Source organism: Pectinophora gossypiella, chromosome 13 (genome assembly GCF_024362695.1).
Source record: "Pectinophora gossypiella chromosome 13, ilPecGoss1.1, whole genome shotgun sequence".
Classification (NCBI taxonomy): domain Eukaryota; kingdom Metazoa; phylum Arthropoda; class Insecta; order Lepidoptera; family Gelechiidae; genus Pectinophora; species Pectinophora gossypiella.
This window is the reverse complement of record NC_065416.1, coordinates 11,372,522-11,383,824: the sequence shown is the minus strand read 5'-3', so window position 1 is coordinate 11,383,824 and position 11,303 is coordinate 11,372,522. Positions and strand designations below refer to the sequence as shown.

At 38.0% G+C, this 11,303-nt stretch overlaps 1 protein-coding gene across 1 annotated transcript; it reads left to right on the top strand.

Moving 5' to 3' along the window:
* The first annotated feature begins 1,344 nt into the window (after nt 1-1,344).
* LOC126371833 (uncharacterized) lies at nt 1,345-11,081 on the top strand. The gene is made up of 9 exons (XM_050017209.1): nt 1,345-1,722; nt 2,145-2,372; nt 2,873-2,987; nt 3,694-3,754; nt 4,209-4,332; nt 4,672-4,813; nt 5,773-5,928; nt 8,100-8,458; nt 10,644-11,081. Exons 1-9 carry the CDS (start codon nt 1,586-1,588, stop codon nt 11,026-11,028), a joined length of 1,707 nt encoding a protein of 568 aa, XP_049873166.1. The 5' UTR covers nt 1,345-1,585; the 3' UTR covers nt 11,029-11,081.
* Nucleotides 11,082-11,303: the final 222 nt, after the last annotated feature.

Genomic DNA, 11,303 nt, shown 5'->3' with positions numbered 1-11,303 from the left:
CAATAGGGCAGTCTCACAAAGTGATTTCGACAATGTCCCCAGTTTTATAATTAATAGGTAATGTACTTGCTTTCCGCTCACGATTACGTCCTTATGGACTTCCGTTAAGTTTTCTAAAATGTTCCTACATATATTCTGGTTTTCTTTTTGTAAGAATCTTCAATAAAGTATTAGAAAACTATTCTAAATCTAATGTAAATACTGCATCGCCAACATAACAAACCTAATGACAATAACATATATTTTCAGATGTTGAAACGATCCTATGACCTGAGCTTGTATGTCAACACTCCAGATCTGAATATTACCAGTGGTTACCTGGTAAATGACAACATAGTCAATGTGTTAGTATAAGTATCATGATTTACTTCCTAAAACCGCTGTATAGAACTTCCAGGATGGACTTTCCAGGCTATGTCCCCTAAAAATAATATAAATGGCATTCATCAGATTCAACGTGATTGATAAATACTTACCTATTTATTCATTCAAATTCAAAATCAAAAATATCTTTATTCAGTAGGTAACATAGTTACACTTTGAATCGCCAATTTTTACATAACGAACGTCTCATCCACCTAAAACTACTGCAGCTTCTTACAACCTGTATAGCCGGGGAAAAGAAGCTGCAAGAATAACCTCGGCACAGGGCCCTATACGCTCTTTAAAAAAATAAATAAACAAATTATTGTTAAACAATTGAGTAATTTAGCTGCCTAATATCAGTTCTCAGACAATTAATCCCATGCATTCATATCTTTTAAATAATCAGTAACATTATAATAACCTTTTTTTGTAGTTTTTTTCATTGTTCGGGTACCTACATAATTAATAAAAAAACGCGATAAAACGTGATTATTCTTACATGTTTCATTATTATAATTCAATTCAATTGAGGAGCTCGGTGGCGCAGCGGTAAACGCGCTCGGTCTGTGATTGTTGAAGTAAAGCAACTTTCGCAAAGGCCGGTCATAGGATGGGTGACCACAAAAAAAAAGTTTTCATCTCGAGCTCCTCCGTGCTTCGGAAGGCACGTTAAGCCATTGGTCCCGGCTGCATTAGCAGTCGTTAATAACCATCAATCCGCACTGGGCCCGCGTGATGGTTTAAGGCCCGATCTCCCTATCCATCCATAGGGAAGGCCCGTGCCCCAGCAGTGGGGACGTTAATGGGCTGATGATGATGACGTTAAATAGAAAAAAGAAAACGGTTATTGCCACATTTAGATCTGTCTATATTTAGTAATCAAAATTTCATAATTTATCTTTGACCTAGGAAACTATGCAATTGGCCATGCTCGGTTTTTGTAAAAGTACAAAAAGCTGAAAACCATTTCGAGATAAATGAATTTGAAACAACTCCCTATATTTACTTTTTTTTATTTTTCAGTATTTTTGAAGATATTTTATTAAAATGATTGACCTTTATTTGACCTTTGTAACAAGATGTATAAAAATATGCCTTTGCCTGCTTACAAAAAGTTCATTTATGACAAGTGGTATTGATAGTTGACACAAGTTGTTGATGAGGTTATATTCAAATTATTCAACAAGCTATTCTGTTTCTGTCTGTATTCTTTATTGCGATGGCGACTAGAACAGCTAATTTCGAAAAAGCCGACTCTCGTAATTTACCGCGAGTGAACAACGTCATGATTTTAGAGTTTATGACCAACTCCAGCAACCACAATATTTCGGAGATCAGAGGAGCGAAAGCTCTTATGTAAGTGTTATAATTATACCTAGTTGCTCATAAAAATACATACATAATTGTGATTTATTGCTGTAATTTTTATATGTAATTTAAATATGTAATTAGGTACACATAAAGTAACGTTTCAACAAGTTTCATCTGAGTTTGGCGAGATGGACTGAATTGGACTGACAATCACTGACAGTTCAGTATTGAACTGACAGTATTGATATTGACGCTTTTTTTTGTAGGCAAAGGCATTTTTTAATTCTTGCTTTAGTGACGTCACCAAGGGTGAAATTTTAAGTGTTTCTAAAAAATAGATAGGATTGATAAAACACAAAAATATCGAAATTGGTTCCTTAAAATGGACTATATTTTCAAAATAAATTATAAAACAAATACATAAAAAAATCGTAGCATGGCCAATTGTGAGTTGTTTTCATTTCCAGGTTCTTTATCCACTTGTCTCTTCGGGAACACCTGGTGACGATGTTTCCTGAGGTATCCTTTTCTTTGGACCACAATACGCTCCGTGTCACGAGTCGGCTTCGCAAGCTTTTCATCGACGCCGAGTACATCATATATAGAAATACCTCCAATATAATTTACGACGTGTTTAAGCCATACGCTAACTCCCCTTTTAGCTATGCACATGTTGCGAAAAGAGGTTCAGCTACGTAAGTGTTATGTTTTATTTATGTAACTATATAATGACTATTATTATGTACGTACACACATATTATTAAAAAGAATGACCTGTAGGCTCTGCACAGTAACCGCCCCGCGCGCGGCGCCAATTATATCGAGGCCTTCGACCAATAGCCGTTTGACGACCATCTACGTAGATAGCATTCGTATCGTTTATTGGTCATATAATTCGTGTCACGCGCGGCGCGGTTGTCATACAGACCCGGCTCGGGATTTAAAAAGAAAATAGGAAGAGTTTGTAATATATTTTATTGTTTATACGTTCTCTAGACCTTTAAGTAGTGGCAAAAAGGTGTAGAACTCATTTAGCTTAGTTTATCTATGACAAAAAAATAATATTTTGACCACCGAATGGTGTGTCTACACTTACGCCATCTATTATCGCCGAAAATTATATAGCGAGGGTCCCAACACCCTTAATGTTCTGGTATTATCACCCGTGACATTAATTAATTATGTTTCTTGGCAGGATTATAGGTGCAGGGTGTAATATGATCAGTCAATCTATAGTTCAGATGGTTGGAGTATCCCTGAGGGTTGGCAGCACATCCGTTAGAATCACCGGATGCCAATTTACTGTTGAGGTGTAGTATTATTTACTTATTTTCATAAAATTTTGTCAACAGCCTTTTCTTTAAAATACCGAACTAACTAGCGACTCGATCTGGCCTCGCCTGAGTACAATGTTAACGTATTTTATTCTTAGAAAAGTAAAGGTCACAACAGTAGAAACCGCATGAAAATCCATTCCCTGGTAGTTGCGGCTTCCGAATACAACCCGCTTAGGGACGGTACTGAAAAGTATCGGCGTACGAAGGAAGTAATATACGATCCCGACGACCCGATTACTCTAGCCATAGAGGCAGCCAATCAGCTCGCGACACCAAACACTTCAGGACCCCGATATCGACCCCGCCGGCGTGGTCGACGGCTTCCCTCAATCAGCGCTTATCGCTATCGACCCACTAGGGTCGATTAATTCTTTCAAATATTTTTCCTCTCAGACGACGCCTTGAGCCGAGGTTCGTGCCCAACTGGGCACCCTCAGGCCTGTTGTCTTAAACGTTGTACCGGGTGAGAGCCTTCAGCGCTCCCCATTTGTCCGGCCAAGTAGTTAATGCCATCTGCGGCAAATCTACAATAAGTCACGTCAAAAAAAAGCTTGCGAATTAATTAGTAAGTAAATTATTAAGTAGTTTAGGTGGTGGTTCCTCGAACTGTTTTATGTGTTAGTGATGATTAAATTTCACAGCTATTATTTTAATAATATACTTAAATATTATTTTTCAGATATACAGCGACAAATATAAAACGCCTCCGGTCGTTGCTCCTTATTTTTCGCCGCAACAAAGTGAGATTATAACCATTTCTTATCAATTATGATTCAACTAGCGGTACATGTACATGGGGCATTCTCCCTCAGGAATGTAGTCTTATTTATGTTACCAGCGGGTTTAGCACCGTAAGCACGCGACTATTTCTCGCCACGACAGAGATAATTTGTCTCTTTCTAAGCAGTACTGTGTGTGAGTGACGGGTGATGTATGTCGAGGGGAGAAAGAGTCGCACGCTTACGGTGTTAGGCCCGTTAGTGAGAGCTTTTAGCGCTCTCTATTTGTCCGATCAACTAGTGTATCATCTGAAGCGCATAAGACCCGTTATAAAAGTAATAATTTAATCTATGATATGTAGATGACTTGGGGGGTTAGCCAAGTAGTCGTTTTTCGTAATCGCTTGCAACTTGGCTAAGGCCCATGTCGAATGGCAATTTTTTGTCAATTATTGTTATTGTTTTCGGGGATAAGGTAAGGATTTGGAGAAGTTGATCGCGAATTCGCAACTGGAAGAAATAGCGGCTCGGCTGCAGGGTACCCTGACTAGCATCGTCAATACTACGGGTTTGTTCGGATTGAACATGCCTAAATACAGGTATTTATATGTGCATACTTAATCTTCTCTTCTTCTTCTATCGTGTGGGTTGTGAGGTGAGGTCAGGGTTATTATTCAGCCGCCAAAGGCCCCTGAAGTGACTCAAGTAACGGCAACGTACTTACATCAGTAAGTAGAAACCGGGACCAATGAATTAACGTGCCTTCCGAAGCACGGATCATCTTACTTCTGGACAATCAGGTGATCAGCTTGCAGTCAAACTAGGGATCACAAAGTGATTTATCCCCACCGGGTGTCCGAACAAATTCCATAGACAAATACGTTTTCACGTTTCGTAAACAATGACATATTTGAAAAAGGAGCCTTTTGATGTTGCAGGGACCGCCAGGAGAAAATGTTAACTGAAACAGCAAACTTTATGACTAAAGTTGCAAGAAAAATGAACATGATGACGCAGAGCCGCCTTGGCAATATGGACTTAGAAGACGTCGCTATTGTTGTAGATCCAGAAGTGACCCGGGTACAAACCTTTCTTTTTATTCATTTATTTATATCAGAGAGGTTAAGGCCAGGCGCGCACTACGAGTTTTTCGCCGCGCGGCAGAAAAAAGCAGCGGTATAATGTCGCACTGTAATTCTGTACCAAACAGTTTTAAATTGTATTGCGCACACTTGACGGCAGAGCCACCGCAGCGACGCCGTATTACAGTGCGATATTATGCCGCTGCTATTTTCTGCTGCGCGGCGAAATACTCGTAGTGCGCGGCTGGTCTAAAAAGGCCACATCGAAGCAATTCATCTAAAAAAGCAATATTGCAATTTGACATTTGCGCATATAAAAGCAAGTGCGCAATGCACACAAATGTCAAGTAGCAATAATGCTTTTTTAGATAAATTATTTCTATGTGGCCTTTTTAACCGCCCTGGACTACACAAATAAGTTTACTTTAAGGATTAAGTATTCTGTTGTTAAAATTATAATGTATTTTTTTTAGCGTCAGGTAAGGTCTTGTTATCAGATATAATCTAACCTATCGCCTAATCGTTTAATTATGTTGTGAGAAAGATCACTCTTATTCCCTTCCAAATTGTATTTACTTCTTTTAAATAAAGCGTTCTAAGGCATTGGACTTCATTGTTTGTGCCAATAGAAAGTGGTTCTCAATCATACATTACGTTACTTTTGTTAAGTGCAGTTTCCTCTAACACAGTTCGCTCGCACATTATATACGACGATACGGCTCACCACCTATCACGTTGGTTTAACAGAAAGCTCGATGAGGTGTGGACACTTAGTTCATCTTGTGATGCATGTACCTCTGATACCCCTTCCGACCAGGTAGCTAATGCCATCTGCGGTAAATCTACAATAAGTCAAGAAAAAAATTAAAAAAAAAATATCTGAGACCCCAATTGGGATATAGTCATGAGCTTATGTTGTTGTCAAATGTAGATAAAACAATATTGAGTGATTTACAGGATCCGGATGTCAACAGTTTCGTTGGCAAAGACGGTGTCGCTTTTACAGGCATGAAGATAAATGGGTTGGATAGTGTATACTCTACCAGACGAGGAGGCCCGTGCATGTTGAGTAGCATGAAGGTCTTCGACGTGATGCGATATAACCGTCTACAAGTAAGTAATGAGTCGGTAAGAGCCTGGCTCTGGAGGGCCATATAATGAACCCCAGCCGGGTCTGTATGTAAACCGAATTATATCTAGCGCTTGGACCAATAAACGATACGAATGCTATCTACGTAGATGGACGTCAAACGGCTATTAGTCGAAGCGCTCAATATAATTCGCGCCGCGCGCTACGCGGTTGTCATGCAGACCCGGCTGGATATAATAGAGCTTCCTCTAAAAAAAATGGATCTTATCAAGCGGATTCGTAGAGGATTTTTATATTTGGGACTTGGTTACAGTAGAATTCATAAGTTCGCAGTGGCCATTCGTGCTGTTTTAGCTCAAGTACTTTCTATTTCATAATAATAATAAGCAATGAGTAAACCGTCCCATAAAATTAACAATTACCTACACATAAACATTTTAACATAGTTGTTACATAATACTTATAAGTATATAAAACAATATATTCGCCGGATTGACGGTTATTAACGACTGCTAATGCAGCCGGGACCCATGGCTTAACGTGCCTTCCGAAGCACGGAGGAGCTCGAGATGAAAACTTTTTTTTGTGGTCACCCATCCTATGACCGGCCTTTGCGAAAGTTGGTTAACTTCAAAAATCGCAGACCGAGCGCATTAACCGCTGCGCCACCGAGCTCCTCACAATATATTTAGATGAACTATATCTTAAGGGGCCTCTACGTGTTGGCTTCGGCACCACACACACCTTCTCGACATATGGAAACTGGAAATAATGCTATAAGTATTTTGTATAAAATACTAACTACCAACTACCAACTGGTAGAATGCTTGCCTCTCACTTTGAGGTTGCAGGTTCGAATCCAAAACCAATGATTGTCGAATTTGTTTTTGAATTCATGTTTAAGTAGATCATAAATTATTATCACATGCTCAGCGGTGAAGGAAAACATCGCGAGGAAACCCACATTTCTGAAAAATGCATTTTTGGAGGTATGTGACGTAAACTGCATTAGGCCGGTTTTTCCTTCGCGGCAGTCGTTTCTGTAAAAAATCGGATTTGTCAAATCTTCAGGTTAGGTTAGGACCCTGTGAAAAACGGGATAATGATATGATCTATTATAAACAAACAAACTTTGCAAAAAGGTTATTATAATGTTAGTGATTATTTAGAAGATATGAATGCATGGAATTAACTGTCTGAGAACTGATAATCGGCAGCTAAATTACTCAATTGTATAACCATATTTTATGTTGTTTTTTTTTAAGAACGTCTAGGGCCCTGTGCCGAGGGTTTTAGCCGGATGAGACGTTCGTTATGTAAAAATTGACGATTGAAAGTGTAACTATGTCACCTACTGAATAAAGATATTTTTGAATTTGAATAATACAGATTATTTATAATATTTAGATTAGATTAGTGTATAATACAGATTGTTTTGTGATTTTTGTAAAGTAATTTTGTAAAGTAATTATTAATTTAATTTTATTGTATTTGAATTTTGATTTTATTTTATTTTTTAAGTGTGTAATTAATTAATGTAATATAGTTATTCCTTTAATAAATTTGAATAAGTATTTTGTACGGCATATTTCATCAATTCATTAGAATAGATTGCACCGCGTATATAAATTTAGTCGGTTGACATAGATATCTACGGCATACGGCATATACTTACGGCAAATACAGGGTGTTAGTGACATCGTAACGAAAACTTTGAGGGGTGGTTCAGGCCATGATTCTGAGTTGATATCAAGTAGAAATTTCCGTCGCAAAAGTATGGATTGGAAAATAATTAAAAAGAAAAGAAAAATTTTCATGAATTTTTTGACACGAAATTCCACTTGATATCAACTCAGAATCATGGTCTGAACCATCCCCCTCAGTATTCGTTACGGTGTCACTAACACCCATACCTACTTATATGGCTACCGTATGTACTTGTACGGGGTGTAAGTGTCATCGTAACGAATACTGAGAGGGATGATTCATCTGATTATTCTGAGTTAATATCAAGTGGAATTTTCCATCGCAAAAGTATAGAATTGAAAATAATTTTAAAAAACTAAAAAAAATCATGAATTTTGCGACGGAAAATTCCACTTGATTTTAACTCGGAATCATGGTCTGAATCAACCCCCTCAGTATTCGTTACGATGTCACTAACACCCAGTATATTTCGAATCTGCTTTTACAGGTTCGAGGGTTATTGCAAAATGTAGAACCAACTGCAGAAAGCCGCAGCCACGAATTTTCTGTTGATCTGTATGATGTCGGTGTATTTGTAACGCTAAATGTTGAGCCAGAAGGTTCACAACGGCGGGGTGGCATGGCAAAGAGGGGTAAGAAGAAGGGCAAGAAAAAAATATCTAGAGACGACGAAGAGGATGTTAGTTATGATTATGACATGGTTGCGCTTCAAGAGGATGACGACGTTAACGCAGAAGATGACAATACAGATGATGACAACGTAAAAAAGTTGGCAAATTTAGACACAGCTGAACCCATAAATATGGAAGTAAATTCTGTGCGTAGATTTGGATATAGAGGTTGGAGGTGGGTTTCATTGTTCATAGATTAACTATCATAAAATAGACGATCGTCATTAATCGGAGAATAATACTTAAACATAAATAAATTGTTTAATGTTTATTTAGTGGTACATAATTACTATTATATACACTTCTCATCAAAAAAATCGAAACACCTTGCAAGTTTACGTTTTGTCAGGATTATCAGAAAAATGTGTACATTTAGGAATAAATGTTAAATGTCGTTTAATAGTGAGTAATATGAGCTTATCAAATCTTAATGTTAATGTTCTAAATTTAAATGAATTTTTCATAGGTTTCGTATTTTGTTAAATGAGTCATTTTTATTCCGTATGGAGTATAAAGGAAATGGATAAAACAACACACGTAAATGAAAAAAAAAACTAAAAAACGTTTATTTAATAACTTGTATTCCCTCCCCGAGCTCTAATTACTGCTTCCATACGGTTCTTCATCGATCGGATGAGAGTCACGATCACATGCTGTGGTATATTGTCCCATTCCTCTTGGATTGCATCTTGCAGCTGGCTAAGTGTTTCTGGGGCAGGATCTCTTGCTCGAATTCGTCTCTTTAATTCATCCCACAGATGTTCAATGGGATTCATGTCCGGGCATTCATGCTGGCCATTCCATAATAGAGATATCGACTTCGTTAAGATAATCTCGTACGACGCCCGCGGTGTGAGCCCTAGCATTGTCGTGCATGAATATGAAGCCGTTGCCAATAAAATGTGCATAGGGCATCACATGAGGCTCGAGACACTCTTCGACGTACCGATGACAGTTTAGTGCAGGCAGACGTGGCCCAGACACGAAAGCAAGCTCTGTCTTACCGTCGGCGCTGATTCCTCCCCAAACCGTCCACGAACCGCCACCATAGCTGACCTTTTCTTCAATGCAGCATTGTGCATAGCGTTCTCCGTCTCTTCTGTAGACCTTGTTCCTTCCGTCGTTACCATACAGCATAATTTTACACTCATCAGAAAAGAGAACTTTGCTCCACTGTAGGTATGACCAATTTAGGTGCTCACGTGCAAAGTTAAGGCGCGCTCTTCGATGGTCTGCAGTTAATTTCGGCCCATTTGCTGGCTTATGCGGTACCAGTCCACGATCCTTCAACCTTCTTCTAATTGTAGAGTCACTTACAGCCACCCTTCGTACAACACGAAGCCGCTGCTGCAGTTGAAAAGCGTTAAGGCGTCGATTTCTTAAAGAAGTTGTTACAATAAATCGATCATCTCGCTCAGAAGTGACCCGATTCCTGCCAGATCCTGAACGGCGCGTGAACAAACCAGTCTCCCGATAACGTTTATAGACTCTATGAACAGATGACAGGCTTAGATGCAGTCTTGCAGCCACAACACGCTGACTAAGGCCAGAATCCAGCAATGCCACAACTTGGGCGGCTTCTGTGGGCGAAGTATCCATACGTTTTAGAAAAAAAACCTTTTTTCAGACGTCCCAAAGTCTCAATATTGAAATAAAAAACAAAAAGTTTAAGGATAGACGCCAATTTTTAGTTTTTAAACGCTAAATGTACTCCAACCCTAAACACACATTTGTCTCAAAACAGTGATTCATTTCGTTTATAAGATAAACAAATGAAATTCTAATTTTGAATTTAGAATTTTCGCTTATTTATGTATTTTTTTTCATCGTATGAATTCTTTTTTGTGTTAAATTCGGACAGAAACAATGAAAACGGAAGTGTTTCGATTTTTTTGATGAGAAGTGTATATTATAAATATAATAATGTAAGAAATGTGACACTGTTATTTAGTCATCCATAATGTTTCTTTTTTCGGAATTCTCGACTGAACTTATGGATACTAAATAGTTGCATTATTTTACTCAATATCTAAATGACTTAAAGTTTTTTAAGTTCAAACGGCTAGCTTTCAGAGTGTTTACCATCTTAGGTATTGAGTTTAATTCCTACTTTGGGGCACTGTTCAGAAGTAACTTTGGGAGACTGTTTCTCGTTAGGTTTCGACACAATAGCGTGAATCAGGTGAATTTCTGTAAAATAGAAATTTGCAGGGTTCGCTGGTCACGACGTTAGGTCGTAAGTCCAAAACTAATTGGAATACTACCCCATTGCAGGTCCGTAGGCCAATTGGTTGGCCAATTGGCCAACACCCAAATATGCAATAATTTAATGTTGTTATACCTTTTGTTCGACATTTCAGGCAATCGAGGACTTTCTTCACTGGCTTTACGAATATAGTGAATTTCAAATCAGTCTATGACGATTACACGAGTTTGCTAACGGCTGTTATTCATGAAAAAGTGCGAGATGTTGTTATGAAACATTTCTTCAGTGTTTTCGATGATGCTGTTTCGGATGTAAAGGAAGGTAAAGACGGCGGGTATGTTAAGCTATTCAACAAAAATGATAAAGACAAAAATGATGAACTTATCAATGAAGTTGGTACCGCTGAAAACAACGAGGATGACGGAAATGATAATGATGAAATGAATACAGGAAATGATGGAATAGATACCACTTCCAACGATCACATACCTGGAATTTATTTACAAGGAAGATCCAACCGCAAGAAGACACGTCATTGACGACACAATAAATTGTAATATTGACATTGAGTAAATGTTAATGCCTAACAGAATGGTATTACTTTAATTTTTCCTCATTTTATATCACGTGGTTTCCAAGATTTGTGTCAAATAGTTCTATAATATCGTTACCCCGTCAGGTAGACCGGCGTGATGCTATGCTGTGTTATATTATATTATAAATATTTCCTCGTTTTTAATATTTTTACTTATTTTTTATTATCTGGTAATTTAGGGGGTATTTTTTATTTTTTATACAATAGGACTTTGCAATG

Bases quoted from the DNA above. Each gene is read 5' to 3' on its own strand.
- LOC126371833 (XM_050017209.1), top strand. From the start codon at position 1,586: ATGGCGACTAGAACAGCTAATTTCGAAAAAGCCGACTCTCGTAATTTA. The intron at 2,373-2,872 runs GTAAGTGTTATG...GTTTCTTGGCAG, and splicing joins GCGAAAAGAGGTTCAGCTAC to GATTATAGGTGCAGGGTGTA. The intron at 5,929-8,099 runs GTAAGTAATGAG...CTGCTTTTACAG, and splicing joins TGCGATATAACCGTCTACAA to GTTCGAGGGTTATTGCAAAA.